Below are 16897 nucleotides of genomic sequence, written 5' to 3'. Positions count from 1 at the left end.
TTTTTCTCACCATAATATGTTTAACGTCTAATCTTTTCTTTTGCCACCACGGAAGATACCAGCTTTATCCTACCCTTCTTAGTGCAGCAGATGGGAGTTGGGAGGGCTGGATTCTAGTCCTGGTTCTTGATGCTTTGTGCTGACCACCTGCCTTCCTGAGACCTCAGGGTTCTTACCTGCCGATTAAAGGGATTAAACGATACATATTCACTCATGTATATTTTTGAGCACCTGCCATGTGCCAGGCACTCTTTTAGGTACTGGCAACATGATGAAGAAAATAGGCTGTAGTACTTGCTCTCACTGGAACCAGTATTCATTACCCTGTAATGTGCCAGGCACTGTCGTAGGTTTTGGGAAGACAGGCCACTGTGTCTTAATCTCCAGGAATTTATGAATTAATAGGAAAGAGAGACCAAACTAAGTAAACAGACAAAACTATAATTGTAAAAAATGTTATGAAGGGAAGAATATGAGAGAAGACCCCTGTTTTAGTAGGGCTGTCAGGGGAGGCCTCTTTGTGGAGGTGACAGTTGAGCTGAGATCTAAAGAGAGAAAGAGAAAAGGGGCTCCTGTTCGCCTCTGTCATTGTCTCTGCTCTCGGAAATCTAGACCGAACGTAAGGCAGTGATTTGGTGTCTTGACGGTAGACATCTCTAAGTGAAAATAGTTTCGTTGAGCTATCTGTTCTGTACCTCAGCCCTTTCTTCAGGGGTTTTCTCTGTCTAGTTCAGGGGATGTAAATGGCAATAAATTAAATTTAATTCTCCTTTCCGATGTTTAGTCAATACTTCTTTGGCCCAGAATTCATAAGTAAGTGAGAAACAAAAGATAAAATGAGGGTCTGTGCTCTGCTAAGCCTAAGACAGACGTTTCAGATGGGGGTCAGGCAGGCAAATTTGGACTTCAGACAGGTTTCCTTTGGCCTACAGTATTTTCAATTCAGAAAAATTCACCTGATCCCCCAGACTTTAGCGCAACAGATTAGAATGTATGGGCTGCAGCCCCCCTTTAACGGATGCTTGCTCATACCTCACAGTCCCCTCCTGTTTGCCCGGCCTCATTTACTCCTGTCATCTGGTTGGCCTCCTGTGATTTTGTTTGTCAAAGAATCATCTCAACAGGTTTTGGTCTTGTATTTAAACATGCCTGGGACTGGCCTGCTGTGAGTCTGATCTACTGGTGCAGCGGGCTGGGTGATTCTAATGTCGGCTGGTGAGACCATAGCCCTGGCTGTGAACATACTGGGTTGGCCAAAGAGTGCCTTTGGTTTTTAAGTAAAAATAAAAGACACATTTTTCAGTTACACCAAGAACTTTATTGAACAACGTATTCACCATTTTGTTCCACTACGTTCTGCCATTTTTCAGGCAACTTCATGATTCCATCTTCCCAAAACTTTTTATCTTTTTGAGCAAAGAACTGTTCCTGGTGCCTTTTACAGTCTTCCAGGGAATTGACATTTTTTCCATTAAGTGAATTTTGTAAAGACTGAAATAAATGGAAATCCGAAGGTGCAGTGTCTGGGTGAGTACGGCGGATGAATCAGAACTTCCCAGCCAAGCTATAACAGTTTTTGCCTGGTCATCAAAGAAACTTGTAGTCTTGCATTATCCTGATGGAAGATTATGCATTTTCTGTTGACTAGTTCTGGATGCTTTTCGTCGAGTGCTGCTTTCAGTTGGTCTAGTTGGGAGCAGTACTTGTTGGAATTAATCGTTTGGTTTCGTGGAAGAAGCTCATAATAGAGGACTCCCTTCTAATCTTACCATATACGCAACATCACCTTCTTTGGATGAAGACCAGCCTCTGGTGTGGTTGGTGGTGGTTCATCTCGCTTGCGCCAAGATCTCTTCCATTCCACATTATTGTACAGTATCCACTTTTCATCGCCCGTCACAATTTGTTTTAAAAACGGAACATTTTCATTACGTTTAAGTAGAGAATCACATGTGGAAATACGGTCAAGAAGGTTTTTTACGCTTAACTTATGTGGAACCCAAACATCAAAGCAATGAACAAAACCAAGCTGGTGCAAATGATTTTCAGCGCTTGATTTGGATATTTTGAGTATGTCGTCTATCTCCTGTGTGGTATAACATTGATTGTTCTCAGTTTGTGTCTCGATTTGATCGCTGTCAACCTCAGCTGGTTTACCCGACCATGGAGCATCATCCAGTGAGACATCTCCAGCACGAAACTCCGCAAACCACTTCTGACAAGTTCCATCAGTCACAGCACCTTCTCCATACACCGCACAAGTCTTTTTTTTTGCGTTTCAGTTGCATTTTTACCTTTCTTGAAATAGTAAAGCATAATATGCTGAAAATGTTGCTTTTTTTCTTCCATCTTCAGTATTAAAATGGTTACACAAAAATTCACCAATTTTGATAAGTTTTTTTTAAAAAAATGCACTCAGATATGACAGCTGTCACAATACAATCTAACAAAATTGTTTTGAATGAAGTTAAAGACAGCTAAGTGCTACTAGAGCCATCTTACAGAAAAAACCAAAAGAACCTTTTGGCCAACTCAGTAGCTTTTTACAGGATTCACAGGGAGCATGTGCTCTCAAAAGTGGGGACTTGTCTTGGTAACTTCTTATTTACCCTGTATCTGGAATATTTGGTAGTAGGTAGTTTAAATGCATATAACATAAATGAATAAATTATATTTTAATGTTGGTATGTATTTGACCTTTAAAAGGTAAATGTACTTAAACAGTTTTCCTAGTTCAGATGTGTGGGATTTTTTAGAGTTTTCTTTGATAACACATTCCTGTGGTTTTAAGATCAAAATGTAAAAAGGAATAGAGTGAGAAGTCTCCTTGCCACTTCTTTTATTTTATTTTTTTTAATATTCAGCTATCCTACTTCCTTTTTCTTTTATTTATTTATTTATGGCTGTGTTGGGTGTTCGTTTCTGTGCGAGGGCTTTCTCTAGTTGCGGCAAGTGGGAGCCACTCTTCATCGTGGTGCATGGCCCTCTCACTGTCGCTGCTTCTCTTGTTGCGGAGCACAGGCTCCAGACGCGCAGGCTCAGTAATTGTGGCTTATGGGCCTAGTTGCTCCGCGGCATGTGGGATCTTCCCAGATCAGGGCTCAAACCCGTGTCCCCTGCATTGGCAGGCAGATTCTCAACCACTGCGCCACCAGGGAGACCCCTCTCCTTGCCACTTCTGCTCTCTATCTGACCAGTGCATCATGCTCCCTCCCATGAAAATATAAGCAAATGCAAACATATATTCTTATTTTTACCCCCTTTTACTTAAAAGGTGGCTTACTAAAAATAAGGCTCTGCCTTATGCCTCCTTTACTCTTGACATATCTTGAAGATCTTATCATATTAGTAGAGAGCTTCTTCCTCATCCTTTTTTGTTTTTTACAGTTGAAAAATATGTTTAATTGTTTGGGCATATTATAGTTTATTTAGCAAGTACCCCCATTGAAGGATATTTGGATTTTTCCAGGCATTGCGAACAGTGCTACGGTTAGTACCTTTGTATGTATGGTCGTTTCATACACACACGCACAAGAGTGTGCAAAGTATACACCTCTATGGTAAATTCTCCAGGTGGAATTGCTAGGTCAAAAGGTATATGCATATGTAATTTTGATATATGTTACTTAATTGCCCTCTGTAGGGGTTGTGGTTTAATTATTATTTAAAACTAATTCTACTATTTGGGACACTGTTTAAAAATTTTTTTTACTTTGTTTTTGTTCTGTTTTCTTTGCTGAGTTAGAGTTGTTACATGGTAGGTTGTCTGAAATTTGGTAAGAGTATTAAGATCGTTCTAGATCATTGGTTTCCACTACTAACTTACCCCCCCAAGGGGTTCTCAGATTCATGTGCTAAATGAACATCAACTATATAATAATGTCTCCCACATACATACTGTATATTTCAAATGTATAAGATGCTATTGTATAATAAAATGCTAATTCATTTAATACTATGTCTATTTGAATATTTTATAATAAAAATAATCTTTCTCTTACAGATATCCCTTTGAGGACCAGCCTGCCACCACCATTCAGAAACTATAAATATGGTAACCAATTTTTCTTAGTCTTTTAAGATATATATTAATATAATTTCACATTAGTTTTATATTGATGTGAATTTTAAATTTGGTTTTCAAAAATGAATTTACTCTGTGTATATAAAAACCACTATGGAAGTTATTTAGAAATATAGGAATTCTAGTATATCATTAAATTGTAATTGTGTAGGGAAGTGTATGAATTGTATATTCCTCCTATTTGTGAGGAATAGCATGTTTGGCAAGCTGTTTAAGATGAATTTCTTTGTCAGGTAATCAGAAAAGAAGAAATGATTAAAGACTAGGAATTATAAGAAGAGGTTTAACATTTTAGATGCCAGTAACTTGAGCATGTTACATAGTAATTTTATATGTTGCAATTATTGATTTTAAAATGTAGTAATAAGGCGAGAAGCTGGGTTTCATTATTTATTATAAAGATGGTACCGTTATTAACCTTCCGCGTAGTGCCACTCACCAAACTTTGCATCTGAGACTTCACTTGAGAATTACAATGCACCTAATAAATATTTCTGTTAATTGGTGCAGACATTTTTAAAGCATAAATTTTTTATTACCCTAGATCATTTTTGGAGTGGTTTTTAATTCTGCTGCCATTTGGTAGAGCAACTTCTGACCTAAAATACTTTGAAATCACAATCTTCACCGTGTGTATGCATTTTAATATCCAGAGACTAATTGTGAGGTCACAAGGGGTAGTCAAGCAGAAGTTAAAGACACTGAGTGGAAAGTACTTTGATTTATTGGACTTAAAGAATTTACATACTAAATATTGAATAAGAGAGAGGAATAAAAAGCATGATTAATTAAATATGAAACTTCTCCACTTTCGTCTTTCATGGCTTTCAAAGTATCATGCCTTGAAATATAACCTTAAACTTGAATCAGCCTGCAGATGCCACTTAAAGTTAGCATAGCTACATATAGTTTCCCTTTTTGCGTGGTGTGGGTGTGTATTCAAACTTGTGTTCCATGTAAGTTATTTTAAAAGATCAGTTTTAGATCATGAAATCATCAAAATATCTGACTGTTAATCATCACGGTGGTAAATAATATATTCCTGTCAATTTCTTCCCTTTATGTATGTTAGTATTTGTTTTGTGTTTTTATGTGATCCTATATTGTGTGCTATATGTTTTTTAAAATTAATTAATTAATTAATTAATTTGGCTGCATCGGCTCTTTGTTGCAGTGCGCGGGCTTCTCTCTCGTGGCGTGCGGGCTCAGTAGGTGGGGCGCAGGCTGTAGAGCACATGGGCTTAGTTGACCCGCAGTATGTGGTATCTTAGTTCCCTGACCAGGGATCGAACCCACGTCCCTTGCGTTGGAAGGCGGATTCTTAACCACTGGACCACCAGGGAAGTCCCGGGTGCATATATGTTAGTGAGTGTAATCCTCTTCTTGTATTGAGCCTTTTATCATTATACAGTGTCCTTTCTTTCTTTATGGCCTTTGTTATAAAGTCTATTTTGTCTGATATAAGTATTTCCACCTCTGCTTTCTTGTCCTTTTCATTTGCCTGAAGTAGCTTTAAAAAATTTTTGTTTTATTTGTTTATTTTTTAATTGAAGTATAGTTGATTGACAATGTTATGTTAATTTCTGCTGTGCAGCAGAGTGACTCAGTTATACATATATATACATTCTTTTTTATATTCTTTTCCATTATGGTTTATCCCAGTACATTGAATATAGTAGGACCTTGTTGCCCATCCATTCTGTACGTAATAGTTTGCATCTACTAACTCCAAAACTCTCAGTCCATCCCTCCCCCACACTGCTCCCCCTTGGCAACCACAAGTCTGTTCTCTATGTCTGTGAGTCTGTTTCTGCTTTGTAGATAGGGTTCATTTGGGTCATATTTTAGATTCCACATATAAGTGATATCATATGGTATTTGTCTTTCTCTTTCTGACTTACTTAGTGTGATAATCTCTAGTTGCATCCATGTTGCTGCAAATGGCATTGTTTCGTTCTTTTTTATGGCTGAGTAGTATCCCAGTGTATACATGTACCATGTCTTCTTTATCCATTCCTCTGTCAGTAGACATTTAGGTTGTTTCCATGTCTTGGCTATTGTGAATAGTGCTGCTATGAACATAGGGGTGGATGTATCTTTTTGAATTATAGTTTTGTCCGGATATATGCCCAGGAGTGGGATTGTTGGATCATACGGTAGTTCTATTTTTTAGTTTTTTGAGGAACCTCCATACTGTTTTCCATAGTGGCTGTACCAACTTACATTCCCACCAACAGTGTAGGAGGGTTCCCCTTTCTTCACACCCTCTCCAGCATTTGTTATTTATAGACTTTAATGATGACCATTCTGACCGGTGTGAGGTGGTACTAGTTGTAGTTTTGATTTACATTTCTCTAATAATTAGTGATGTTGAGCATCTTTTCATGTGCCTATTGGCCATCTGTATGTCTTCTTTGGAGAAATGTCTATTTAGGTCTTCTGCCCATTTTTTGATTGGGTTGTTTGGTTTTTTATTGATGAGTTGTATGAGCTGTTTGTATATTTTGGAAATTAAGCCCTTGTTGGTTGCATCATTTGCAAATATTTTCTCCCATTCTGTAGATTGTCTTTTCATTTTGTTTCTGGTTTCCTTTGCTGTGCAAAAGCTTGTAAGTTTGATTAGGTCCCATTTGTTTATTTTTCTATTGCCTATTGCCTTGGGAGACTGACCTAAGAAAACATTGGTATGATTTATGTCAGAGAATGTTTTCTTCTAGGAGTTTTATGGTGTATTGTCTTATGTTTAAGTCTTTAAGCCATTTTGAGTTTATTTTTGTACATGGTGTGAGAGTGTGTTCTAACTTCATTGATTTACATGCAGCTATCCAACTTTCCCAGCGCCACTTGCTGAAGAGACTTTTTCCTATTTTGTATTCTTGCCTACTTTGTCAATGATTAATTGACTGTAGGTGTGTGGGTTTATTTCTTGGCTCTCTATTTTGTTCCATTGATCCATATGTCTGTTTTTGTACCAGTATCACACCGTTTTGATTACTGTAGCTTTGTAGTATTGTCTGAAGTCTAGAAGGGTTATGCCTCCTGCTTTGTTCCTTTTCCTCAGGATTGCTTTGGCAGTTCTGGGTCTTTTATGGTTCCATGCATGAAATATCTTTTTCCATCCCCTCACTTTCAATCTATGTGTGTCCTTCACCCTAAAGTGGGTCCCTTGTAGGCAGCATACTGTAGGCTCTTGTTTTATTATCCAGCCTTTCACTCTATGTCGTTTGATTGGAGCATTTAGTCCATTGACATTTAAGGTAATTATCGATAGATGGGTATTTATTGCCATTTTAAACATTGTTTTCCAGTTGATTTTGTTTTTCTTCCTTGTTCCTTTTTCTTTTTCCATGGTAGTGGATAATGTACCTCTCATATTATTCTACCTTATTAACATTCTCTTGTCCTGTTATTTCTATACTACTCAGATGAACTGACAGGAAAAATGATACATTTATCTGTGAAGAAATTAGAGAACCGCCATGGCTTTGATAGATTTCAACTGACTGTCTTTATTTGGCTCTTTAACAATCTGCCACTTTGTGTTTGACAAGAAAGGCTGAAGTGTTACTTTCTCACCTGTCCTTGTCCTGCAGTATTGCTACACTCTATGGGATTGAACACACTGGGTGTTGGGGAGTGGAAAGGGCACAGACTCAGATTTCATTTTTGTTAGTTGCCATTTCTGTGCCCTTGGACAAAGGTCCAGTTCTCTCTGCCAGGCCACCAAGAGTCTGAGATTTCTCAGAGCCCTTCCTCCCATTTAATTGGCATCTACATCTATTACTGATTTACCCTGGCCAGACAGTGTGTTCATAAAGCACAGGGGATGTTGTTTTATTTCTAAATCCTTATCATTTAGGCATGGTGCATGTGTGCAGTAAATGTTGATTGTTGTGCAGTGTGGGACTGCTAATCCTGTTTGTTTCTAAGGCTGTGTGAGATTAGATTAAACAATGCACGTGTGAACACATTACATACTCCACAAACATAAGATCTTGTTTTTATTTTTATGAGGTTGCTTTCCTCAAGGAATTTGCATTAAGGAAACAATATCCACAGAAGTTGTTTCTGTTAATAATGAAGATTATTTTTTTAAGAGGGAAAAACAAGTGAAAGAGATGATTTAACAAAGAAAGAGACATTAATACAACATCTTTTGCTAGCTTGTCATTTCTCCTTTCTTACCTTCTTCCCAAGTCTTACCAATTTCTGTTGGAGAGAAAAATCCGGTGAAAATTTCTTAAATTTTCTTCACCACATTTCTTAAAAATGTGGCCTCCTTCTTGTGGGGTTCTAGAACCTATCAGAACAAAGATATTTCTAATTTAAAGACTTGTTAGCAAAATATATAGAACATGATTAACATTTGGCAAGGTCAAACTACAGTTTTGCAAGTTGATTGCAAGGTCCTTTTGTTTAAAAAAAAAACTACTGTTGGCTTCTTTAGTCTCCAGTAACAAACTGATATATATTTGCAGTGAGAAAAAGAGTGTAATAGGTAACTCAGTATAATAGTCACACAAGTCACATTTGTCACACAAGTCACACAAGTCACACAAGTATAATAGTCACACAAGTCACACAAGTCACATTTGTTTATTTTCTTGTGTACATTGTAAGCTTACTTTTAGCAGTTGTGGCATATTTACATCCTAAGTGTGTGTATTTCAATTAGGTTAGATTTATTTTTATTTCTTAACAATACATATAGTCCAGGTATTAGGCTGACCTTATATAAAAAATTGCAATAGGTAATTGAAAGTTGACTATTTAAAATAATGGGTAATTCAGGGTGCTCGTTCTTAACTGAATAGGTACCCTGTTCTTCTGTATTATTAGAACATAGTTAAATCAAGGTTTGTTGTTTTTAAACAGATATTTTTTTTATTCAAACAGAAAGTCACAAAAATTATAATCATCTTCATCAGTTCACTCAGTCCCATGTAATTAATTTTTTTTCATCTTGATCTTTTGTTAGCACTTTTATGAATTCATCAGTTTTCCATTAGAGTTCTGAAAATGCTTATTCATTCAGTTCAGCAGTATAGTCAGTTACCAGAAACCTGTGCTTGTCAGAGTCTTTTCCATGAATTCCTTGAAGATGAAACCCTTTTATAGGAACATTTTTGCAAAAGCATCAGAGTACACCCAGAACTGTCTGTAAATGACAAAAGACTTAAAAATGACCACGGTTAAAGATTTGATGAAAGTTCATAATAATGGATTTGACAAAGAAATTTAGTTATTTCTGAGATATACATTTTAAAATAATAACTAGAATTATGACTTATAACATTATACAAGAACATATAAGATTTTTAGGAATTTCATGTAATGTCTGAAACATTTATATTAACATATTTCCATACAAATAACCCAAAGAAAGTTTAGTATTAATTGTTTTTTGTTAATTTTTGAATTTTATTTTATTTATTTTTTTATACAGCAGGTTCTTATTAGTCATCAGCTTTATACACATCAGTGTATACATGTCAATCACAATCGCCCAATTCAGCACACCACCATCCCCACCCCCCCTGCCGCTTTCCCCCCTTGGTGTCCATACCTTTGTTCTCTACATCTGTATCTCAACTTCTACCCTGCAAACCGGTTCATCTGGCCCAGTTTTCTAGGTGCCACATACATGCGTTAATATATGATATTTGTTTTACTCTTTCTGACTTACTTCACTCTGTATGACAGTCTCTAGGTCCATCCATGTCTCAACAAATGACCCAATTTCATTCCTTTTTATGGCTGAGTAATATTCCATTGTATATATGTACCACAACTTCTGTATCCATTCATCTGTCAATGGGCATTTAGGTTGCTTCCATGACCTGGCTATTGTAAATAGTGCTGCAATGAATATTGGGGTGCATGCGTCTTTTTGAATTATGGTTTTCTGTGGGTATATGCCCAGTAGTGGGATTGCTGGATCATACGGTAATTCTATTTTTAGTTTTGAAGGAACCTCCATACTGTTCTCCATAGCAGCTGTATCAATTTACATTCCCACCAACAGTGCAAGAAGGTTCCCTTTTCTCCACACCCTCTTCAGCATTTGTTGTTTGTAGATTTTCTGATGATGGCCATTCTGACCGGTGTGAGGTGATACCTCATTGTAGTTTTTTTTTTTTTTTTTGCTGTATGCGGGCCTCTCACTGTTGTGGCCTCTCCCATTGTGGAGCACAGGCTCTGGACGCGCAGGCTCAGCGGCCATGGCTCACGGGCCCAGCCGCTCCGCGGCATGTGGGATCTTCCAAGACCAGGGCACGAACCCATGTTCCCTGCATCAGCAGGTGGACTCTCAACCACTGCACCACCAGGGAAGCCCCTCATTGTAGTTTTGATTTTCATTTCTCTAATAATTAGTGATGTTGAGCAGCTTTTCATGTGCTTCTTGTCCATCTGTATGTCTTCTTTAGAGAAATGTCTACTTAGGTCTTCTGCCCATTTTCAGATTGGGTTGTTTGTTTCTTTAATATTGCGCTGCATGAGCTGTTTATATATTTTGGAGATTGATCCTTTGTCTGTTGAATCATTTACAAATATTTTATCCCTTTCTGAGGGTTGTTATTTCGTCTTATTTATGGTTTCCTTTGCTGTGCAAAAGCTTTGAAGTTTCATATGGTGCCATTTGTTTATTTTTGTTTTTATTTCCATTACTCTAGGAGGTGGATGAAAAAAGATCTTGCTGTGATTTCTGTCAAAGAGTGTTCTTCCTATGTTTTCCTCTAAGAGTTTTATAGAGTCCGGTCTAACATGTAGGTCTCAAATCCATTTTGAGTATATTTTTGTGTATGGTGTTATGGAGTGTTCTAATTTCATTCTTTTACCTGTAGCTGTCCAGTTATCCCAGCAACACTTATTGAAGAGACTGTCTTTTCTCCATTGTATATCCTTGCCTCCTTTGTCATAGATTACTTGACTATAGGTGCGTGGGTTTATCTCTGGGCTTTCTATCTTGTTCCATTGAACTATGTTTCTGTTTTTGTGCCAGTACCATATTGTCTTGATTACTGTAGCTTTGTAGTATAGTCTGAAGTCAGGGAGTCTGAATCCTCCTGCTCCGTTTTTTCCCCTCAAGAATGCTTTGGCTATTCAGGGTCTTTGGTGTCTCCATAGAAATTTTAAGATATTTTGTTCTAGTTCTGTAAAAAATGCCATTGGTAATTTGATAGGGATTGCATTGAATCTGTAAATTGCTTTGGGTAGTATAGTCATTTGCACAATATTGATTCTTCCAATCCAAGAACATGGTATATATCTCCATCTCTTGGTATCATCTTTAATTTCTTTCATCAGTGTCTTATAGTTTTCTGTATACAGTTCTTTTGTCTCCCTAGGTAGGTTTATTCCTAGGTATTTTATTCTTTTTGTAGCAGTGGTCCATGGGAGTGTTTCCTTAATTTCTCTTTCAGATTTTTCATCATTAGTGTATAGGAATGCAAGAGATTTCTGTGCATTTATTTTGTATCCTGCAACTTTACCAAATTCATTGATTAGCTCTAGTAGTTTTCTGGTGGCATCTTTACGATTCTCTGTGTATAGTATCATGTCACCTGCAAACAGCGACAGTTTTACTTCTTCTTTTCCAATTTGTATTCCTTTTATTTCTTTTTCTTCTCTGATTGCCGTGGGTAGGACTTCCAAAACTATGTTGAATACTAGTGGTGAGAGTGGACATCCTTGTCTCATTCCCAATCTTAGAGGAAATGCTTTCAGTTTTTCACCATTGAGAATGATGTTTGCTGTAGGTTTGTCATACATTGCCTTTATTATGTTGAGGTAGGTTCCCTCTATGCCCACTTTCTGGAGAGTTTTTATCATAAATGGGTGTTGAATTTTGTCAGAAGCTTTTTCTGCATCTATTGAGATGATCATATGGTTTTTCTTTCCTCAATTTGTTAATATGGTGTATCACATTGATTGATTTGCGTATACTGAAGAATCCTTTCATCCCTGGGATAAATCCCACTTGATCATGGTGTATGATCCTTTTAATGTGCTGTTGGATTCTGTTTGCTCGTATTTTGTTGAGGATTTTTGCATCTGTATTCATCAGTGATATTTGTCTGTAATTTTCTTATTTGTAGTATCTTTGTCTGGTTTTGGTATCAGGGTGATGGTGGCCTCATAGAATGAGTTTGGGAGTGTTCCTTCCTCTGCAATTTTTTGGAAGAGTTTGAGAAGGATGGGTGTTAGTTCTTCTCTAAATGTTTGATAGAATTCACCTGTGAAGCCATCTGGTCCTAGACTTCTGTTTGTTGAAAGATTTTTAATCACAGTTTCAATTTCATTACTTGTGATTGGTCTGTTCACATTTTCTGTTTCGTCCTGGTTCAGTCTTGGAAGGTTATACCTTTCTAAGAATTTGTGCATTTCTTCCAGGTTGTCCATTTTATTGTCATAGAGTTGCTTGTAGTAGTCTCTTAGGATGCTTTGTATTTCTGTGGTGTCTGTTGTAACTTCTCCATTTTCATTTCTAATTTTATTGATTTGAGTCCTCTCTTTTTCTTCATGAGTCTGGCTAATGGTTTGTTAATTTTGTTTATCTTCTTAAAGAACCAGCCTTCAGTTTTATTGATCTTTGCTATTGTTTTCTTTGTTTCTATTTCATTCATTTCTGCTCTGATCTTTATGATTTCTTTCCTTCTGCTAATTTTGGGTTTTGTTTCTTCTTCTTTCTCTAGTTCCTTTAGGTGTAAGGTTAGATTTTTTATTTGAGATTTTTCTTGTTTCTTGAGGTAGGCTTGTATAGCTATAAACTTCCCTCTTAAGACTGCTTTTGCTGCATCCCATAGGTTTAGGATCGTCGTGTTTTCATTGTCATTTGTCTCTAGCTGTTTTTTGATTTCCCCTTTGATTTCTTCAGTAATCCCTTGGTTATATAGTAACGTATTGTTTAGCCTCCATGTGTTTGTGTTTTTAACGTTTTTTTCCCCCTGTAATTGATTTCTAATCTCATAGCATTGTGGTCAGAAAAGATGCTTGATATGATTTCAGTTTTCTTAAATTTACTGAGGCTTGATTTGTGACCCAAGATGGGATCTATCCTGGAGAATGTTCCATGCGCACTTGAGAAGAAGGTGTCATCTGCTATTTTTGGATGGAATGTCCTATAAATATCAATTAAATCTATATGGTCTGTTGTGTCATTTAAAGATTCTGTTTCCTTATTTATTTTCATTTTGGATGATCTGTCCATTGGTGTAAGTGAGATGTTAAAGTCACCCACTATTATTGTTTTACCGTCGATTTTCTCTTTTATAGCTGTTAGCAGTTGCCTTATGTATTGAGGTGCTCCTATGTTGGGTGCATATATATTTATAATTGTTATATCTTCTTCTTGGATTGATCCATTGATCATTATGTAGTGTCCTTCCTTGTCTCTTGTAACATTCTTTGTTTTAAAGTGTATTTTATCTGACATGAGTATTGCTACTCCAGCTTTCTTTTGATTTCCATTTGCATTGAATATCATTTTCCATCCTCTCACTTTCAGTCTGTATGTGTCCGTAGGTCTGAAGTGGGTCTCTTGTAGACCGCATATATATGGGTCTTGTTTTTGTATCCGTTCAGCAAGCCTGTGTCTGTTGGTTGGAGCATTTAATCCATTCACATTTAAGGTAATTATCGATAGGTATGTTCCTATGACTATTTTCTTAATTGTTTTGGGTTTATTTTTGTAGGTCCTTTTCTTCCCTTGTGTTTCCCACTTAGAGAAGTTCCTTTAGCATTTGTTGTAGAGCTGGTTTGGTGGTGCTGAATTCTCTTAGCTTTTGCTTGTCTGTAAAGCTTTTGATTTCTCCATCAAATCTGAATGAGATCCTTGCCGGGTAGAGTAATGTTGGTTGTAGGTTCTTCCCTTTCATCACTTTAAGTATATCATGCCACTCCCTTCTGACTTGTAGAGTTTCTGCTGAGAAGTGTGCTATTAACCTTATGGGAGTTCCCTTGTATGTTATTTGTCGTTTTTCCCTTGCTGCTTTCAATAATTTTTCTTTGTCTTTAATTTTTGCCAGTTTGATTACTATGTGTCTCGGCGTGTTTCTCCTTGGGTTTATCCTGTATGGGACTCTCTGCACTTCCTGGACTTGGGTAGCTATTTCCTTTCCCATGTTAGGGAAGTTTTTGACTATAATCTCTTGAAATATTTTCTCTTGTCCTTTGTGTCTCTCTTCTCCTTCTGGGACCCCTATAATGCGAATGTTGTTGCGTTTAATGTTGTCCCTGAGGTCTCTTAGGCTGTCTTCATTTCTTTTCTTTCATTTTTCTTTACTCTGTTCCACAGCAGTGAATTCCACCATTCTGTCTTCCAGGTCACTTATCTGTTCTTCTGCCTCAGTTATTCTGCTATTGATTCCTTCTAGTGTAGTTTTCATTTCAGTTATTGTCTTGTTCATCTCTGTTTGTTTGTTCTTTAATTCTTGTAGATGTTTGTTAAACATTTCTTGCATCTTCTCGATCTTTGTCTCCATTCTTTTTCCAAGGTCCTGGATCATCTTCACTATCATTATTCTGAATTCTTTTTCTGGAAGGATGCCTATATACACTTCATTTAGTTGTTTTTCTGGGGTTTTATCTTGTTCCTTCATCTGGTACATAGCCGTCTGCCTTTTCATCTTGTCTATCTTTCTGTGAATGTGGTTTTTGTTCCACAGGCTGCAGGATTGTAGTTCTTCTTTCTTCTGCTGTCTGCCCTCTGGTGGATGAGGCTATCTAAGAGGCTTTTGCATGTCTCCTGATGGGATGGACTGCTGGTGGGTAGAGCTGACTGTTGCTCTGGTGGGCAGAGCTCAGTAAAACTTTAATCCACTTGACTGTTGATCAGTGGGGCTGGGTTCCCTCCCTGTTGGTTGTTTGGCCCGAGGCAAGCCAACACTGGAGCCTACCTGGGCTCTTTGGTGGGGCTAATGACAGACTCTGGGAGGGCTCACGCCAAGGAGTACTTCCCAGAACTTCTGCTGTCTGTGTCCTTGTCCCCACGGTGAGCAGAGCCCTCCCACCCCCTTCCGCCTCTGCAGGGGACCGTCTAACACTAGCAGGTAGGTCTGGTTCAGTCTCCTATGGGGTCACTGCTCTTTCTCCTGGGTCCCAATGCACACACTACTTTGTGTGTGCCCTCCAAGAGTGGAGTCTCTGTTTCCCCCAGTCCTGTTGAAGTCCTGCAATCAATTCCCACTAGGCTTCAAAGTCTGATTCTCTAGGAATTCCTCCTCCTGTTGCCAGACCCCCAGCTTGGGAAGCCTGACGTTGGGCTCAGAACCTTCACTCCAGTGGGTGGACTTCTGTGGTATAAGTGTTCTCCTGTTTGTGAGTCACCCACCCAGCAGTTATGGGATTTGACTTTACTGTGATTGCGCCCCTCCTACCGTCTCATTGTGGCTTCTCCTTTGTCTTTGGATGTGGGGTATCTTTTTTGGTGAGTTCCAGTGTCTTTCTGTCGATGATTGTCTAGCAGCTAGTTGTGATTCTGGTGTTCTCGCAAGAGGGAGTGAGAGCACGTCCTTCTAGGTCGCCATCTTGGTTCCTCCCTTTTCTGGGGTTTTATCTTGTTCCTTTTTAATCTTGTTTCATTTCATTTCAGTGAATTCCTTGTTGAATCAAACAGCGTGATTGATAGAAATGAATTTTAGTTTAAGGTTAAGAGTTTATTCAGACATAATAACACATGTAATCATAATACATTAATTAAATGATTAGATAAAACTGAGTGGAGAATTGGATACTTTCTGAATTGAGTAAAGCAGATTAGATGGTGTGAGCCTGTGTAGTATTTCCAAACCAGGAAACAGTAGTAGTCTTTGGGTATTAGCAGCCTTGCTCAGATTACCAGTGATCGTTGATGGTGTTTGAATTCTGAGAGTGGTAGCAACTTGTTGGTATGATTTGACCTCCTGTCACTGAATCTATTCTGAGAGATTAATAGATTAGTAATAGTAGTAGTACTAGACATTAACAAAGTCTGTCTTAATTTGAGACAGACTGTTTTTTTTAAACCTTATTTGCTAATCTTAGCATTTAGCGACTCTAACAAACAGGGTAGAATAATGTCATTCACCTGTCTTCTAAGGGAAACTGTGCTGAGTTGACTTCAGGTTATGGTACAAACACAGTTGTGTGTGTCAAAGGCCAGTGCTTTAAAATATCTTTATACAGTGATCTTTAATTTTAATGATATGCAAATGTAATTTTTACTTTACTGTGTACGACAGGTTTAAGTGAACCTGATCATAAGGCAAAGACTCAGATTTCTCAATTTCATAGGTGCCACCTTCTCCCCATCTCACTTTAATAGTTTGAAATGAAGTTTTAGAATAGTTTTAGTAAAAAGACAACTTTTTTTTTTTTCTTTCAGATAAACTAAAGATTGTGCATCAACCACATAAATCAAAGGTATGTTTTGTATGTACAGTATCTGGCACACACATAGCAAGTAATCAATTTTGGTTGACTTAGTGAATAAATGAATGAACACATGTACTTCTAAAATATTTTCCATTATAATAGCATTTTTAATTTTGTAGCTACCCTTTCTATAGCCTTACTTTTCCATTAAAGGAAAAAAGAAAAAGACCTCTAAGTCATATTCCTGTTAGTAGATCCTTTAAAAGAAAGTGTTAATTTAAAAAAAAAGCAACGTTATATATCAAGCAAATGTGTAACATAAAATAAGCATAAAACGTGGTAAAATTAATTCAGGTTACATATAAAGGAAGTCAAGTATTATCTGTCAGTCCAATTTCTTTGATTTTCTTAATTCTGTACCAGAAGAAGAGAGCCAAAAGCAGATGAAAATAACGTGTT

The 16897-nt window shown here is 37.4% G+C and overlaps 1 protein-coding gene across 2 annotated transcripts in view; it reads left to right on the top strand.

Moving 5' to 3' along the window:
* LOC309824917 (UPF0538 protein C2orf76 homolog) overlaps nucleotides 1-16897 on the top strand; it is an 86281-nt gene that overhangs the window by 54993 nt on the left and 14391 nt on the right. For both annotated transcript variants that reach the window (XM_082658224.1, XM_082658225.1), the window contains exons 4-5: nucleotides 4004-4054; nucleotides 16449-16486. In XM_082658224.1, the coding sequence (XP_082514350.1) occupies nucleotides 4004-4054; nucleotides 16449-16486 (89 nt within the window). The remainder of the gene's footprint in view (nucleotides 1-4003; nucleotides 4055-16448; nucleotides 16487-16897) is intronic.

This window comes from Grampus griseus, assembly GCF_964374135.1.
Source record: "Grampus griseus genome assembly, chromosome: 7".
NCBI classification, from domain to species: domain Eukaryota; kingdom Metazoa; phylum Chordata; class Mammalia; order Artiodactyla; family Delphinidae; genus Grampus; species Grampus griseus.
This window is presented reverse-complemented; position numbering and strand designations above follow the sequence as displayed.